The 19,627-nt window shown below is 39.1% G+C and overlaps 1 protein-coding gene across 1 annotated transcript; it reads left to right on the top strand.

Annotated features, from left to right (window-relative positions):
• The first annotated feature begins 2,758 nt into the window (after positions 1-2,758).
• LOC148865423 (uncharacterized) lies at positions 2,759-6,788 on the top strand. The gene is made up of 3 exons (XM_088976383.1): positions 2,759-2,945; positions 5,526-6,316; positions 6,399-6,788. Exons 1-3 carry the CDS (start codon positions 2,759-2,761, stop codon positions 6,786-6,788), a joined length of 1,368 nt encoding a protein of 455 aa, XP_088832509.1.
• The last annotated feature ends 12,839 nt before the right edge of the window (positions 6,789-19,627 follow it).

The raw sequence follows: 19,627 nt of genomic DNA, 5'->3' as shown, positions 1-19,627 counted from the left end.
TAATGGCTTGAACAATTTATTTACAAGCCTTTGAAAGGTCACCCCTGCATTTTTCAACCCGAAGGGCATAACCTTGTAACAGTATAGACCGAACTTTGTGATGAAGGCGGTCTTTTCTTCGTCCGTTGGGTCCATCTTGATTTGGTTATAGCCCGAATAGGCATCTAAGAAACTTAGCAACTCGTGCCCTGAGGTCGCATCCAACAAGCGATCGATTATGGGGAGCGGGAAACAGTCTTTTGGGCAGGCTCGGTTTAGGTCAGTGTAGTTGATGCACATGCGCCACTTGCCGTTAGCCTCTTCACCAGAACGGGGTTGGCTACCCAGCTCGGGTAATGGACTTCTCTTATGAAGTCAGTTGTAAGGAGCTTCACAACCTCCTCATCGACCGCTTTCCACCGCTCCGGGGCTAGGTTGCGTTTCTTCTGTTTAACGGGCCTAACTATAGGATTAGTATTGAGCTTGTGAGTTATAAGGTTAGGGTCTATATCGGGCATCTCTGCTGCAAACCATGCAAAAATATCTATGTTTTGAAGTATGAAACTTACCAATTCGGATCGTAGAGGTTCTCGGATGGAAGCACCGATCTGAAGCGCCTGAGCTGGGTCCACTACTGAATTCGGAACAATGATTGTGTCTTCTGTGAGTGCAGCTCGTTCTTCGCCTTGCTCTGTAGGCCACTCCAGTTTGAGGTCGTCGGCCACCTTGGTCTTTCCCTTTAGGGCGGCGACATAGCACTTGCGGGACTCGAGCTGGTCACCCCGCACTATCCCCACACCGAAGTCTGTAGGGAACTTCATTGCCAAATGATAAGTGGAGACCATCGCCCATAGGACATTGGTGATCGGCCGACCTATTATGGCGTTGTATGGGGAGGGGTGTCGCGACCACCAGGAAGTTGTGGTTGAGTCTGACTATGTAGGGCCATGTGCCGATTTCCACAGGTACTGTTACTTTCCCAAGGGGCCTGACCTCTTCTCCGCTGAAGCCCACCAAAGGAGTGTTCGCGGGCCTCAAGTCACTTCCCTGCAACTAAAGCTGGTCGAACGCGGCTTTGAAGAGAATATCTACTGAGCTACTTGAGTCAACGAGGACACGCTTGACCTCAAAGTCGTTGATCCTTAGCTTTATGACAAGCGTGTCGTCGTGGGGGTAGTGGACCCCTCACTCATCGTCCTCCGTGAAGAAGATTGATTCTTCTATCTTCGACCGCTTCGGAGGATTTTGTTTTTCCCTAGCAGCTTCGCGAACTGATTCGGAGCTGCTGCTGATGTACAACCCGCAATGATCGAGCCTCCCACTATCATGTGGATGGTGCCCCAAATCGGCCTCTCTTTCTGAGGCTGCCTCTGCGTCTATTTGGCCGGCCTACTGCTGGACTCGGAAGCATCCTTACCGTGCTCCCCTTGTTGACTTGCCTTATTATTATTATTATTATTTTGTGCAAAATTTCTTAAATATCTGCGACGGATGAGCTTTTCTATCTCGTCGCAGAGGTTCTTACAATTTTTGGTATTGTGACCGTGATCTCTATGAAAACTATAGTACAAGTTCTTATTTCTTTCATTGGGATTCCCCCTCAGGCGGGGTGGCCACTTCACGTACGGGGCATCCTTGATTTCCATTAGGATTTTGGCCCGCTTCGCATTCAGTGGGGTGTAACCAGTTCGGTCCGCTACAGGAGCTCGGAACGGTTGACCCGACTTTTCCCCCCGAGCTACGTCCTTCTTCTTTCGACTGTCTCATTGGCTAGAAGGTTCCCCTTCTCTTTTTCTTTTCTCGGGCGCACTCTCACTCTTCTAGTTGATCTCTTCTTCCGTGGCTATGAACCTGTCCGCAAGCTTGAGGAATTCAGTTATGGTCGCCGGCTGGTTGACAACCATGTGCCATTTGAACTCTTTATGCGTCACGCCTCTCTTTGCTGCTGCGAGGTGCACAGCGGGTCCAGGTGCGGTATCTACATGCACGCATCGTTGAATCGCTTGATATAGCCCCAGATGGACTCTCCCTCTCTTTGGACTATGCTGAGAAGGCTTTCCTCAGTTTGCGAGCACCGCTTGCTGGTGACGAAATGGGATGTGAAGGCTTGCCAGGTTTCGGTACCATGTGCGGGCTACTCCTCTGAAAGTGGTGGAGAAGGCCATGCACATGCAAGACTCACTGGCTCTTGCCAGGTGCATTTGTGACTGGAAGGCGTCTACATGGTCATTTGGGTCGAACGACCCATCATAATTGTCGAGAGGGGGGAGCTTGAAGTCTTTAGGCATTGGAACTGCCAGGAGCTCGGGAGACAGGGGGAATGGAACTGAAAGGAGGGGAGCCTTAGCTTCGCCTGAGCTTACCTCTTCTCTGCCTCCGAGCTCAGGTAGGTTGTGGGTAGCGGATTAGCAAGCTCAACGGCGACATCTCTTCTTCCTGGCGGGTTCCACATTCGTGCTACTCACCTCCGTGCTGTTAGGGATGGTTTGTGCAGGAAGTAGCTCAGGCTGCTGGTGATGGCTACGGACAGAGGGATCTTGCTTGGAGTCTGCAGCCAAGATCTCAAACTAGTTCTCCAGGACTGGGGTTTCGAACTTCGACTGCCAAGGTGATGTAGACCTGGCGAGCTGGGGTCCTCCCGACCTAACCGCCCGCGGCTAGACCGGGGTGGCCGGTCTTTCTTGTCTGCCGCGGGAGGAGGAATGGCTCTTAGGAGGGTTTTGGGAGGCTTATCCTTGGCGAGAAGGGCGATCGTCCTGGCGGCGAGACCTAGCTCGCTATGAGGTTGGGTGCCGAGGAGGGAGCTGCGGCTGTTGAAGCTGAGGTTGAGGCAGCTGAGGGAATTGCTGCTGGTAGTGGTACTGGGAGACGTGGTGCGGCACTTGTTGCTGGTAAAGCTGGTGTTGCTGGAGCTACTGCACTTGGGATTGCATTGCCCGCATGCACTACATCAAATCATCGAGCTGGTTCTGACTAGTTGCCAGAGGGATGATAGTCGGCTCAGCAAAGGTCATTTCAACAGAGGGAGGAAGGGGAACACCCACAGGCACCATTGCTCATGGCATGTTCAGGCTAGGGATTCCATCCACCGAGAGGGGAATGGTGAACTACCCAATGCAAACTGTGGGAACCTGTGGTTGTTCCCTGGCGTTATCCATCTCCATGCTACGTCCGGCATTGCTTGAGGAAGCCATGAGTGCTGAGTTTTCAGAGAAGAAAGAACTGTGAAGGTTTAGAGGAAGGCTTTGAGAAGCGTTTCCCACCGATGGCGCCAAATGATGCGGCACAATCCTAGCATTCCTAGCTAGTTGTTGACTGGCCCTTGTTGGCAATGGACGACACCTGAGAAGATGGAAAGGAAGGATTCCTAGGGATTTTACCCGGTGGGAATACTCCGATGCTTAAGTTATAACACAAGAAAGAAGGAAAAGAAGAGTCGGTAGCTAAGAGTGTAGGTCGCGCTTTATCACTATACTTGAGAGATTAGAGGTCTCCAGAAGAAGTTTCTCTTCTACCCTGAGGGCTTTTATAGGGGCGTTCTTGTTAGATCGGGCATAACCACCACTGGGCCTCTGCCACAGCCGTTACCTGCCAGGGCTGCGCAGGTGGCCGTTGTGACGTACTCCTCACCCGAGTGAGTGACATGTCTTCAAAGTGACAGGCACGCCTCCACCTGCTGAGAGACATGGGTGCAAACTGTTAAAAGGATAGGGACTACGCTGTCAATAAGGGACGTGAAGTAGTCTGATCGGTACGACCTGTCAGATAGAAGCTTCCTGAGGAATGCTCGTGCAGCCCATTCGCGAACTACTTTGCAGCGAGCTTGGAATACTTCAAGAGTACCCTTAGTAGAATTGCTCCTCAAGATGACTTGTCTGCTTGGGAGCTCAGACGAGCTGGTTTTCTTAGCTCGCGAGCTAAAGTTGCCTCAGAATATCTCTTTAGAGGTAGCTTGGGGAACCCAAAGCTCGCGTTGTGGCGAGCTCCTCCTTTTGCATGCTACGATGTAGCGAGCTGCCTTATGGGCCCGTTACTTGGTTGTACTGGGCCACATGCTGAGCTGTCGCTTATGTTGAGTCAGTGTCCACGTATCGCCGTTTCGTGGGTCGGGCCAAATCGTCCTCCATCAAATTCTATCCTAGTAAAGTTATACCAAGTTAGATAATACAGACCAAGGTATTATTTTATTGTCAAAAGACATTGTTTGTTTGTAAAGGCTTTCGGATGTCTTTATATTAAAAATAGTCATTTTAAGTCCATCTTGGTAAATTTTTACCAAGTTAGGTGATGGTTACTATGTTGGCACATTTGACACCTTATTTGCGAAGGGGCCAATAATTTTTTTTTTGTTGAAGAATAAGATAAAATTCATTAGGAGAAAATATATTAGGATGGTGATAATCCATAAAGAATTCCAAAAGCCCAACCTTATTCTCACGGATCCCATACTAATACCTATAGAACCGAATGGAAAAATCTTATCATATTTTCTCTAAACAACCACTATCATAGCCCAAGCAACAAACCAAAATAATCCTTTATTGTCACAAGATTTTGCTTCTTTTCTATGGCTTTTGCATGCCATTATATTTCAAATTGTCATTTTAATTTATCCTGGTAAAGTTTTGCCAAGTTAGATGATGCTTACCAGGTTGGCACATTTGGCCCCATCTCTGGCAAAATCTGATAATCTTTTTTTCTCCAAAGAACCTCCATCACATTCCGATAATACAAACCAATGTATTATTTTATTGTCAAAAGGCATTGTTTGTTTCCAAAGGCTTTCGGATGTCTTTATATTAAAAATAGTCATTTTAAGTCCATCTTGGTAAATTTTTACCAAGTTAGGTGATGGTTACCAGGTTGGCACATTTGACACCTTATTTGCGAAGGGGCCAATAAGATTTGTTTTTTTTTTTGTTGAAGAATAAGATAAAATTCATTAGGATGGTGATAATCCATAAACAATTCCAAAAGCCCGACCTTAATCTCACAAATCCCATACTAATACCCGTAGAACCGAATGGCAAAATCTTATCATATTTTCTCTAAACAACCTCTATCATAGCCCAAGCAACAAACCAAAATATTCCTTTATTGTCACAAGATCTTGCTTCTTTTCTATGGCTTTTGCATGCCATTATATTTCAAATGTCATTTTAATTCTATCCTGGTAAATTTTTACCAAATTAGATGATGCTTACCAGGTTGGCACATTTGGCATCGTCTCTGACAAAATACAGAGTATGTATAAATTATATATTAAAGAAATAAAAGAAATGATGATAGTGATTTTCCTTTCCAATTTATAAATTATCTACCTTAGAAATCATATTTGAAGAAAAAGCAAATGCTGAAATGTAGAGTATGTTCATGTCTTTATTTAAATGGGATAAAAGATTAATATGGGTTGAATAATTCACAGTGATAAAATTAGATACATGATTCGTAATATTTACAAGATCGCATAGCCTCTTTATTTAAATTTATATGTTCATGTATTTATTCTGATTTATGACAAGGTTTTCATATTGTTTATTGTGTAGAAATGACAACAACTCCACGTAAGGTCTTATTATGTTATTGCACTTTTGAGGATAATATAATTGGGGTTCGTGTTGACAGTCAAACAGATTTTAATGAATTTTTTGATGAAGTGTGTGGTGGTTTGAAGGTTCATGCTAATAGTGTGAACTTACATTATACAACACATCTCAACAAAACATGCTTCTTGCCATTAAATGGGCCACGTGACCTTTCAAATATGTTGGAGTATAATAATGAGAGTGCAAAGGTGCATGTGTTTAGGAAGGGCATAGAGCAAATTAATGTTGAAACTCAGCCAAGTCCTCATGTACATATAGTACATGATTTGGGAACATCTTCTAGACAATCAATAAGTGAGCTTAACATCAACAATCATGCCAATTTGTTAGCAGTTTGGGAGCATGAGATAATTGGAGTAGGGCAAACATTTGACAGTGGAGATGATTTTCAAAATGCACTAAATAAATTTTCCATTGCTAGAAGATTTGCATATAAGTTTCTAAAGAATGATAGAGAATACATACAATGTAGATGTGCTGTCAACACTTGTGGATGGAAAATTCGAGCAAGTGCAGTTAGTGGCGGATCAACATATAGGGTGTATAAGTATAGTCCCGTACATACACATTCAGCTAGTGATGAATCAAGTTGTCAGTTTCGTATATCAAATAAATTCATAAGTGTTGTTTTGTTGGAAAAGCTTCATGATTCTCCTAAGTATCTTCCATCAGATATAATAAAGGATTTTAGTCGTGATCATGCCATTTCACTGACTTATAAACAAGCATGGGTGGGGGAAAGAGAGAGCTAAAGAATTGCTTAATGGGTCTGCAAATGATTCATATAAGCCTATTCCTTGGTAATGCAAAAAGTTGGTTGAGACCAATCCAGGAACAGTTGCTACTTTTACCGTTGATGATTCAGGTAGGTTTAATCAATTATTTGTTGCCTTTCACTCATCCTTACATGGCTTTCGAGTTGGTTATCGTCCAATGCTATTCATTGATGTGGCCCATTTAAAGGGTAACTATCAAGGTCAATTATTAGCTGCCAATGCATATGATGCGAATAATCAAATGTTTCCAGTTGCGTTCGTAGTTGTTTCATCTGAGTCAATTCCAGATTGGACTTGGTTTTTAGAGAATTTGAAAATTGCATTGAATGATGATCAAAAGTTAGTAATTGTTTCTGACCGTAACACTAGCATTCGACATGCAGTAGAAACTGTGTTTGACTCTGAATATCATGCTTTTTGTTCATGACATTTGATGGAGAACTTTAAGGGATGCATGCACCGTCTACGCTTATTAAAGGCTGAAAAAGAAGTAATCAAGAATTATGTGAATCAATTAATTTATACAAGGGATACTGTGAAGTTTGATCTCTATCTTAGTAAAATACATAATCAAAATTTGGATATTTATGGTTGGATAATGGATAGTGATCTGCCAAATTGGGCAAATTCTCTATTCAAGGGTAGACGGTATGATAAGCTTACATCTAATCTTGTAGAGTCATTTAATGCATGGGTGTTAGAGGCACGAGAACAACCTATCATGTCCTTAGTCAACATAATTCAATTGAAAATGATAGAGTTGACATTTAGGAGGTAATGTGAAGCTAAGGGATATAAACAGCCAATGGGCCCTAATATAGAGGATTTTCTTAAGTTTAACATATTAGAGTCCATAAATTTAGGATACACACAATGTGGGGATGATGAATTTGAAATTCGCTATAAGGGAAAACAAGAAATGGTGCACCTAACTTCTAGAAGTTGTTCATGTAAGGCATGGCAAATGGTTGGATTGCCATGTGTGCATGCATGTCATGCCATTGGTCTATTGGGCCTAAGCATTTATGATTTTGTTGAAGAGTGCTATTTGAAAGAAACTCAACAGGCAATTTACTCCGAACACATACATGCGATGCTTAATTCAGATATGCCTGATTTCAATAATGAGTCAGTTTCTTTTATGAGTAGTGGTGTTAATCATAATGTTGTGAACTTGTTGCCACCAAAGCAAAAACGTCAACCTGGTCGACCTAGGACTAGAAGAATTGAATCACAACCAATTGAAAGGAGGGAAATCCATTGTAGTCGGTGTGGAGAAAGTGGTCACTATCGACACACCTGTCGAGTTGCAATCGATTAGTTGGATGCATTCCCAAGTATTATAAGCACAGGTACTGGTTTTTGTCTTGTCTTTGGTACTGTAAATGTCTTACACTTTGAATTTTTTGTGTAGTAATTGTATTTTTTGTAAGTAGTGGTGTAATATTTTGCAACTTGTGCTAAAAATAGAACTTGGAATTAGCAGTGAAAACACCAGCTTTTAGAACCCTCTTGTACCTCTAATTTTGATCTTTCTTTAGACACATGCCTATTGTGCCACCAGGTGAGAAACTTGCACCAACTTTTGGGTTGATCCCTTAAAAGTTAATTTTAACTGAGTAATAGCATATTCAATCCCATCATCAATTTGATAACATGGGTATTTGGATAGCATAAAGCTGTTACCAAGAATCTGCAAGCAGCATAATCTATAGTATAAATTAAACATAGAATCACCTGTCACTCAAAGCTTGCATCTTCTTGGATGCTAGTAAATGGAGGTTGATCCCTTAAAAGTCAAGATACTTTTAGAACCATCAATCTGGAGGAAAATAAATCCAGGAGCCTAACGCCATTTATCCAGTTTTGTGCTTTTCCTCATTAGGAATCTAAATATGATGCAGCCTAAAAATCAACGACTCAACATTATTTTTCCTTGTTCTGATGCCTCATTATTGTAGAGTATATACTAGTTAAGTATTTTTTTGGATGCAAATATTATGTGTCAATAGAGAAAAGAACCAACCATCCCATGCTCTAGCTTATGCAACTTGTCAAAGGGCTGAAAGAGCCTTATATACTAAATACGAGTGTTCATGTACATCATGTTCATAAGCTAATAGAATGATCTTTTTTGCCTTAAAAAAATTAAGAGATTTAAAAAGTATATCTTATAAATTATACAATATCTGTATTCCAAGAGTTGTTTTTGCCTAAAAACCAGTATTTTGATAATTTCAAAAACATGAATTGTTTTTGGAACAAAACCAACTTGTTCTTGCTTTTCCAAATAAAGACAAGGTTCAAGAACTAGTGTTTGGTTTTTTGCTAATGTGTCAATTTCAAAAACAAGTGAAAGAAAAAACATTCACGTTGTAGAACACCAAAATTAGACCACAATTTTTATGTCAAATTCTAATTTTCTTTTTGAAATCAATGTTGTAGTTCAACTATATAAACTTGTTTTTTGCTTACCTTTCTTGCTTATTGCAGTAGAGGTCAGCAAAGTGGAATATAATCAAATGGTTGCACCTTAAGAGCCAGTTTTCGTTCACCATAGTGCCTTCCTTTGTTTCCACTATGGTGAATTCAACCGCTTCCTCCCCAACATCTAGCGAAGCTTTCTTTTCATTGAATGGGATTAGGATAACCAGGATGGGGCACTACCAACAAAATTTTTTAGTTACTCTTCTTCGTGGCCACTGGGAGATGGGGGTAGCTGATGCAATGATCAACATCAATTGCTAGATGGCTATTTGGCAACTTGTGGTCTTATGAGCCAACCTAGTAAATTTCAATAATATGGGGTCCTTGGAAAATGGCCATTAAGGAAAGGGTAAACACATAATAATAGACACTATTTCACTATTCGTTATTAGTTAATTCATACGAAACAGATGTTCCAATTGCGGATGACCATTACGTGAATGAAGTTGGGCATTTTAGCCCATCAAGTCATCACATCCACCTACATAACATCCATCTACATAAATATATATCAAGTTGGACATTTAGCCCATCAAGCCAATATTGAATCATAGTCTAATGTGGAATTAACAATCACGTCATTGTCGAAAACACTGCAAGTGAGTAATAACTCCATCGTCCAAAAATATTTAATCAACATATAGTCCTTATGACAATTTTTTTGGTATTTACAGTAATTACTATACATATGAATTTAGCAAAATAAATTCAACAAATCATCCCTAGTAGATATGATATGCCTGTCCAAAAAACACTGAACATTATCTTTATTCGCCATTAAGAGAGATCAAAATAAATGTTACATCTAAAAGTATGATATTGCTTTTGCATCCACCTCCATCGAGAAGAACAAAGTTTTGTAGGTAGGTTGAAGCTCCATTTCCAAATCACTTGATACATTCCAAAGAGCACCACCACCTGTGACCAATAAAAATTTATTAGCATCAATATATGAGTAGCTGAAACTAGTTCCCAGTCTTTCTTTACAACTAATATAGAGAAATGAATTAGTACATAATTTAACAAGGCACAAAATAAAGTACAACAAGCATGTATATGAATTGCATTGAATGATATCCATTACCATATTAAATTAACTTTCATAACCTAATACTCGGTTGTTTATAGATGGGTTGTATCTGAAATTAGTCCATAAGATGAAATGTTAGTTGTTTGGTATTGAAGCAAACTTAGCAGATCAACAACTTGGGCTAGTGTGAATAAAGACATGAATGTAGGATATGCAGGTGAAAGATCTCGTTCGGGTCCCCATCAACCTCAACCAACAAGTTCTTGTTAAATTATCTCACCTACCAAAGGTAAGAGGTACAATTGTTATTTGAAAAGTTTCTAATTATAATAAGACTGATATGAGATGCCAAAAAGAAGAAGAATCTGATAGGAGGTACAATTTTTATGATAATGTATGAAGACTTATCTTCTGTCTATACAAACAGAAGAAGAATCGGTTGCAGCTCAATCTAAATGAAGGTTCGTAATTGATGGTTTAATGAAAGCCAAGAGATTGAGAGCAAAACATATGATGATTTTTTGCAACTCTACTAGTATTACAGATGTAACTATCGAAGACATGGAGGTGGGCTGGTCTATGAAGAATTTTAGTGGTTCCACTCTGAACCTAATTAAATATTTTGAGTATATACATACTATATCTAGACTGTCAAACTCATATGCCCATCTACTATCTTATAATGCTTATAAGTTTAAGAATGAAGGTTCTTATGCATTTAGTTTTGATGTCTAATATAGTATTCAAACTCATTTAATATAAAGTTCACTATCTATTCAGATTCATCTAATATAAAATTCACTAGTTAAACACTATGAACAAGAAAGGGTCTCAATCTTTCTAACTCATGCCTCAATAGCACCGCATGCCTTTATAGCAATATTGATAAGATGTAACCAAGTTTTACACCATCTCTGTCCAAGAATTGATTGGTGTCGATAGAAAAGCAAATGGCAAAAGTTCCAAACCATATTGGTGTAACTCATACACCACAAGTAATACATCATAGATAATTAATATAATTAATACACTATTTCGTTGTAACACACACAGCTGTATAGATGGGTGGATGACCTGAATGAGCTAGTGATGATTTACTCTAGCTGGGATTGCAATATTTGTGCACCAATCTTCCACCGTAAAATTATTGTATCATTGAAGGCAAAATCCCATGGGGCATTTCGACATAAACAATCCATGTACTTCATTACAAAAAATCCACATTCGGTCCTGCACAACACGTATGGCAAAGTTACTTTGCAATACTTAAGATATGTATCAGTATAATAAATATTGATGGTAAACAACGTGATAATCATACCCATTGGCATGTTGGGATGGAGTATCCTTACATACTTTAAATCTCCATTTGCTTGTAAACCCCACTCCTAAGAGTTTACTCCTGTAGTAGTTGGACTAAAACAAATATTGATTACAAAGCCAATGATGATTGTGGATTAATACAAAAACTTGCACATGAAAATATTACAGTGCATATATGCATACCATTGTTCTAGAAAATTGCTTGTATATAGCAGATTGGATTGAACTATACCATTCAATGCTTTCGCTATCTCTGTTTATTGCCAAAAGATGCCAATGCCCATTACTTTGCAAGGGTATAAATACTTTGCTATACCGTTGCCTTAGAAGAGGGCCAATATAGGGCTCTATTGCAGCACCATCACTCGTTTTAACCATTTCCTGGTATATGTATTTGAAAAGAGAAAAAATAGATTATTCAATATATGAGTACATAATAAATGAAATAAAAATGGTTAAAACCCATTACTTGTGCAAATGTGCTAATATATAAGAACCTCTCACATTTAGTATTGCCCAATTTTTGTTGCTCCCTTTCAATTAAAAGACATCCATACGCATTTATGGCCTACAAAAAAAATAAAGGCAGCCCAATAGTTATATACAAATTATAACAAATATATAGTTATTATAGGTGAAAAAAATCTACTGCAAGAGTTACATGCATCATCCCATATCAGGCCACCATCAAATAGTGAGTACAAGTGTACCTCGGCCAAGCTGTTGGTTCCATCAGTCCAAATAATTTCACTGCATATGTGGAAACTGTATTAGTAACTCGATAAATCAGGGGTGTTCTATTTACCTATGTCTAATGCATGTATAATCAACCTAGTAATTGGAGCTGATAGAAACCGTCTAATAGTTGATTGTTGACTCTTAGATAACTGGCATTTGAAGTTGCAGGATCTCCATAATCTCTTTCCATCAATGACCTGAAATATAAAATGTTGCTAGGTTGTTAAACTTTGTTTTGCCAACCCATCATATTTAATAGATACAATATGGAAATATACCTCCTTATTTGATGGTGATGTTGTACTATCTACATCAATCGTGTACATTTTCTTAATCCTTTTTGCTCATTCGTTAACAAATGATGAACACAAAATAGGAGCTTTCTTTCTTTCTCGCCTGGAGTGAATCTTCCTACCACCTTCGTAAGGTTGATCTTCTTCATCACATTGTTTTTCTTCCCATACTTGTGATGGTAACAAGGACCGAAGATAAATGTTCTCCTCGATTAATCGTGCAACCTTTGACTTAAGACTTCTAATTTCCAAAACCAATTCTTGATTTGAGGAGGCTCCTTTCTCCTCATCTTCTTCACCATCCAATAAAGCCACTTCTTCACTGGAGGTAGGAACTAAAATTTGAAGAACCTTAAAAAAAATGAAGCACAAAATGTTTTAGAACAATAATCTATGTTAGAAGATTGACATTATAGATAAAATCCCATTATATTACCTCATCATCCGCAAGCCTGGCAATAGCATCACTATATGTTCTCCTTCGACGATAAGTGGTGCTAGACCATTTTGCAATTCTTGGAAATGCATCTATCATGGAAGGAATCCATACAGTGGAATGTTCAAACAACAAAATCTGTAGGTGACAAGATAAGAACTCACTCAATGTTAGCATACAAGGTTTATTAAATGGAATTAATTTTTATACAAAATGTACTTACGATGAGTATAGTAGCACAACCACGTAGCCACCCAGATTTGGGTGGTGCTTCCTTCATCATTGACATAGAGAATTCATTCAAACTATTTAGTAGCTCCCTATGAACAACACCAGCCCAATCATAATCTCTTAATTCTTCAAGCTTATCAGCATATTCAAACCATTTACAATCAATGTTATAGTAGGTCTTTGTAAAAAGGAATTGACCCAATATATAGACAATAAGCAACTTTGGGACATATTTCCTTTCTAGTTTCTTGTTTCCTAACAACTCCCTAATTTTTTTCTTCTAAATCGCCCCATTGTATCACATTTTTTCCAAAGATTTTCGTTTGTAAATGTAATGTATGTGGGGCCATGTACAAATCTACAAAATTGCCTCTCGTAGGCAAACCCAAAATCAAAGCTACATCAGATGCCGTGAATGTAACAAGCTTTCGCCCTAACCTAAACGGAGTTGAATGCATGTCCCAACAATTCACAGGTGCAGATAGAAGTGACTTCTCAGACATTACATCTGGGAAGTCAAGAAAATGTGCAAATGGTGTTTTTCCCATGACATCTTCAACACCCTTATGGCTAGACAAATTAAGTGATGAAATAAACTTCACCAAATGGGTGATACTATTTCTAGTGTATACTTGCATCTTGCGTTGTAAATATCTGCAGAAAATAATCAAGGTCAGTTAGAACAAGTATATATACATAAGGAAATAATGAAGAATTCATAGTGCCAGGTATATCAGCTTGAGATAAAACCAATTGTATAAAGTTTCTCCTTTTTGCATGTTTGATTCACAGAATTAATTCCACTACTCTGAAGTTCTTAAATCTTTCATCAAATATGCTCTTAGGCCCATTGCCTTCTGCTCTTGGAAAATGTGTGATGGTGGATTTTAGCAAAAATGGTCTCTCTGGTGATATATCTATTATGCAAAGCTGGGGTGATACTTTAGAGATCATTGATTTGAGTTCAAATGCATTGTCTAAAACCTTTCCAAACCTTACTTATCAATTTTAGAGATTGTCTTCTATTAAGATCATGAATAATTCTTTAAGAGGTGACCTACCTATTGAATTTGGGACCTGTCCAATACTAGCTATAGTTGATCTTAGCTCAAATGAACTTACTGGGCCCATTCCAAGTAGTTTCTTCACTTCATTGTCATTGATAAACTTGAATATTTCAGGAAATAATTTCACAGGAAATATTCCTCTTCAAGGCTCAAGGACAACAGAGTTATTGGTTTTACCTTCTTATTCGCAGTTGGAGTCACTTGATTTCTCTGGTAATTCATTGACAGATTCCTTGCCTTCTGAGCTAGGTAACTTAGGGAAGCTTAGGTTGCTAAATCTGGCAAGGAATATCTTGTCAAGAGAGATACCAAGTGCAATGAGCAAGCTTAATGGTTTAGAGTACCTTGACTTATCCAATAATAATTTCAATGGTAAGATCCCTGATGGGCTTCCATCTAGTCTAAAGGATTTCAATGTGTCTTATAATGATCTATCAGGACAAGTTCCTAAAAATTTGGTGCATTTTCCAAATATTTCATTTCATCATGGAAATACGCTACTAATCTTTGCAAATACTGTGCCTTCATAGAGCAATAGCCCCATGAGTTTTAATGGTAAGGGGCAACATCACAATTCAAAATCTAATATCAGAGTAGCATTTATTATTGCCTTTGTAAGTGCCACTTTGATGATTGCTTTTGTTTCACTGGTTTATTATCGTAGGCAGTTCCAACAATTTCCTAGAAAAAGTAAAATGAATGGCCAAACAATGGGAAGAAATATTAAATCTGGAATATTTACACCTACTTCCCTTTTCAAATTCCACAAAAACATTGAACCCTCTCCAACTTCATTGACTTTTTCAAATGATCACTTGTTGACATCAAATGCAAGGCCATTGTCAGGGCAGAAAGAGTTTGTGGCTGAAACTGCAAAGTTTGCTTTACCCAAGGGAAGAGAGGCATGTTCAGAGTCCAAGAAATGCTATTGGGGGCCCAGGGAGCAAGAAAGGCTGGTACTTGCAGATTATATCCATGGAGATAATCTGTCTCTGCACCTCTATAGTAAGATCTTCCAACAACTTATATTTAAACTCCACCCAATAAAATAGCATTGCATTGTGTTCTATCTCTATTCTCTACTCAAAGTTTTGCAATTATCTTGCTTCTATATTTAGTATCTAAGAGCCATTATTCATTATGTATCTACATCTATTATTATTATTGTTATTGTTTTTGTTATTATGAAGTTCTTTCATTATCTTTTCAAACAAAAGATGTTAAAAGGTGTTATTCATTCGGTGGCCTTCTCCTTCGAGAGGTTTCAGGCCTAGTTTTCCTTGGGTAAACTAGACTAGTGTATTCTTGTATTACATATCAACAAAGTTCTTGGATTTTGTTTAAGATAAAAATAAAAGAAAATGTTAGAGGAGTTCTTTGTCATGTTCCAGATGCAAATAGAGTTATCCTCAATTATATATGCTTGCACTTGGACCACCATATCACTTACTATGAAGTATCTCATGACTACTCACTTGTAGCACCCAGGAAACCCCAACAAGCAGAAAGCTTCATGCTATGTTTTGCAAAGGGGAAAGGAAGGAGGTCATTGCCAACTAATTTCCCACCCTCAAGGCATAATGGATGCATCCTTTAAGTAATATCTTCCAACTTACTGGATCCATTCTCAGAATCTTGTCCAATATGCAAATAGCTGGTTGTATTTGGTTGGATGTAGAATATTTTGGAAATGGTTATTTTGGGAAATATGAATTTCTCACTTTTTGGTTGTCAATAAAACATGAGAAGTTTAAATTTTACCAAACTCTAGAGTGCACAACATCACAAAATGAATTTGCACCTTTTAAAAGGTAAGTCATTTTGCTTGATTGAGCTAAGATTGGCTTCAACTTGACAGGAGAATGGAATTAGCACGATCATAGCCTTTTAAGTTGAGGCCTTTGTCATGGTCTGCTTTTTTTTTTTTTAAACAGGTTAAGGTATTGAATTATATTAAAGTATGAGGAAGAACATAAATAACAGCCCATGTACAATGAGAGCCTGTACAATGGGAATATACAAAAATGTGTCAACAAAAGAAAGGTCCAACTTGTAAAAAGGAGAAAATCCGTACACCCTTGAATGCCCTGTGTACACTTAACCAAGAACACAAAAAGCCTATAACCTCTGTCATGGTCTGTTACATGCCCTTGATACTTTTTTTTTCGAGAGAAAGAAAGAGAAGGCAAGGTTAATTGTATTTTATGGCATCAACTCATTACATGCCCTTATTCTTTGTAATTAATGAATTAATTTTTCTAAAAGAAACCAAAATCAACTATAGGCTTCCTACATATATATAAAGGCTCTCTTTGGAATCATTCAGCAACTTGGTAGTGGTAGACTAGATACAGAAGCAACTTTTTGGCTTTTTTTTTGGGCACATGGTGACTGCTCTTAGACTTGAACCCATCTTGCTTGTCAACCTCAGATTTTAATATTGCACCAAGCAATGGCTCCTAATTTAGTGATGCACTCCACACTTCTTGATTGGGCAGTGTAGGTTGACGGTGCATTTATCAGTTAATTCCTGAAGGATGAATCAAAGTTGGTCGATTAGTTGCACTTTGGACTTTTGGTAATTTCTGAAATGGATGCCCAAGTGGAGTGCTCAAAAAAAACTTCAGGATTAGAGTGGCTAATATCCAAGGATGTTGTTGGTAGATATAAATAAAATTTTGAGGGGTAAAAACATGTAGAAAACTTTTTGTACAGAGGGGAAGAGGGTCATACACATACTATTTTTTCAGTTAATACATTATACTTCACCTTCTCTCAAAGTTGGGCTTTTGGTTAAGTGTACACAGGGCATTCAAGGGTGACATCTCAAGGGCTTTTGGTTAAGATGTACACTTAACCAAGAACCAAATATTCATTACCCTTTTTGTAGTTTGATTTAATATTTCTAGGTAATGAATTAAATGTGGACTACTACACATATTGGTTAAGGAATATTTGGTTAAGTGTAGCAAGATCTTGTGACAATAAAGGAATATTTTGATTTGTTTCTTGGATTGTGATAGAGGTTGTTTAGAGAAAATATGATAAGATTTTGCCATCCGATTCTATGGGTATTAGTATGGGATCTGTGAGTTCAAAGTTGGGCTTTTGGAATTTTTTTATGGATTATCACCATCCTAATGTATTTTTTCCTAATGAATTTTATCTTATTCTTCAACAAAAAAAAAAAACAAATCTTATTGGCCCCTTGGCAAATAAGATGCCAAATGTGCCAACCCAGTAACCATCACCTAATTACTATCTTTGATTTGAGGACATTCAACTTACAAACTAATGTTTCTCATTAACTGAATTTGGCTCTTTATAAGAGGAATTTGAATAGCATGCTGAGAAGGCAAACACCCTCCTAGAGTCTACAACAAAACAATATGTGATTATTAATGCTTGTTATGAGTGATTATCACTAAACTATCATCTTAATTTTGGAGAGACATTTTCATAACCAAAGTAAATTGACCTTTCATATAAGAAATTTTACAAACACACACTTTCTTGATCTTCTTTTCCATGTGTAAAACTAATGTACACTCGTTCTCCAATGCACATTCAACAGGAATGAATCAGCATCAAACACAACTTAACAAATTTTTTATATAAAAATGACAGCCTATTTACTGTGATAGAAATGTAAAGAGAACCAAAAATCAAATTTATTTGAAATGACTTTTTGATTGACTATAACAAATTAAAATATCATATAAAGAAATTGTCAAATACCTGTTAGTGGCACAAGTGTTCAAAATGATAATTTCCTCCGGTTAGGGAAGGCCTCAATGTATTGGCCAAAACTTTAGTCTGATGGATAAGTCAAACAAAATGATGGAGCAGTGACAAATGTTGCGCAAGAAACAAAAACTGTTAAGATGGTCCTTCACTTGATATAAATTGAGACAGAAATAGAAGTGAAAAAAGCACAATGCTACCTAAAAATTTACAAGTAGAGGGAGAACGAGACAGAGGGAAAGCAGGAGAGCGATAAATGGGGAGGGAGACTGGGAGAGAGAGAGAGAGAGAGAGAATGGGGCAAGACAGAGGGAGAACGAGAGAGAGTTATAGAGTGAGAGCGAGGAGGGAGAACAGAAGAGAGGGAGAAGGAGACAGAGGGAGAGCAGGAGAGCGATAGAGGAGGAGGGAGACCGGGAGAGAGAGAGAGAGAGAATGGTGGCGAGACAGAGGGAGAACGGGAGAGAGAGAGAATGGCGGCGACACAGAGGGAGAACGGGAGAGACTGATAAAGGGAGAGCGTGAGGGGCACCACAAAGGGAGAGCAAGACTAAGGGGGCGAGAGCGGGAGAAAGTGGGGGCGACAGAGGGAGAGGGAGAGCAGGAGAGTGATAGAGGGGGAGGGAGACCGGGGAGAGAGAGAGAGAGAGAGAGAGAGAGAGAGAGAGAGAGAGAAAGAGAGAGAGAGAGAGAATGGCAGCGAGACAGAGGGAGAACGGGAGAGACTAATAAAGGGAGAGGGTGAGGGTGCCACAAAGGGAGAGCAAGACTAAGGGGGGAGAGAATGGGAGAAAGTGGGGCGACAAAGGGAGAGGGAGAACGAGACAGAGGGAGAGCAGGAGAGCGATAGAGGGGGAGGGAGACCAGGAGAGAGAGAGAGAGAGAGAATGGGGACGAGATAGAGGGAGAACGGGAGAGAGTTATAGAGTGAGAGTGAGGAGGGAGAACAGGAGAGAGGGAGAGCAACCAAAGTTCAGTCGTCTACAGTCGAAGAGAAGAGAGTTAAGAGTGTGAGAGAACGAAAGAGAGAGAACAGGGAGGGCGGGAGAGAACAATGGTCGTGGGCCCTAAGAGGGTCATTTTAGTCTTTACAATTTAAGGGTAAATTTCAAAATAAAATTTTAAATAAATGTTATTGTAACATGTAATCCGAGTTGGATTGCCACGTCACATGCAAAGCTTAGGTAGAAGTGTGATACTTACATGGCGTGGGAATTGTAAATTCTGTATGGGCTGGCCTGGTGTTCAGATTTCTGCAATAGGCCTGCTTGTACTTTTCCTTATATTGTTGCATCAGCCAGTGTGGAGTTGTCGTTGTCAACGACAAAGCTGTTGTACTCAGACTTAAGAAAGATAATAAGGAGCAGAGGGAGGATTCTAGCACCCGCGACTAGAAAGATAACATAAGATGAAGTTTTGGCAAGTTTATAAGGGATTCGGGGAGAATGGATGCTACTTGGTTGAGGTCTTATGACACCGAGATTGAGAAGGAGTAGAACAAGCACACATTATGGTTGTGCTTTTTTAGTTTCTTCGTGATTGTTTTGATTTTCTGAATATATAAGAGACGACGATTGGTCACAGGGGGAGCTTGTGGGTATGGCAACTTGTTTAATGACGGGGCTTCATGAGGGCAATGCTATAAGATCATCTGCGATTATAAGAGGGATCCTCAGTGATGTTTGAAAGGGGTGTCTGTGAACGTTACGGCCACTAATTTCTGTCCTCCAAATTATGCTCTTCCCAATAACGATGGCGGGTGGTGCAACCCACTGCTTCAGCACTTCGATATGGCTCAACCAGCATGGGAAAAAGTTGACATTTATCAAGGTGGAATCATTCCAGTTCTATACCAAAGGTTGTTCTTCTTCTTGATTACTTTTTACTTTAACTCGTTAGTCACCGTTCGATCTCTTC

Source organism: Nelumbo lutea, chromosome 3 (assembly GCF_056320005.1).
Source record: "Nelumbo lutea isolate HS-2025 chromosome 3, American lotus-T2T, whole genome shotgun sequence".
NCBI lineage: Eukaryota > Viridiplantae > Streptophyta > Magnoliopsida > Proteales > Nelumbonaceae > Nelumbo > Nelumbo lutea.
The sequence above is the reverse complement of the archived record's forward strand: the minus strand, read 5'-3'. Positions and strand labels throughout refer to the sequence as shown.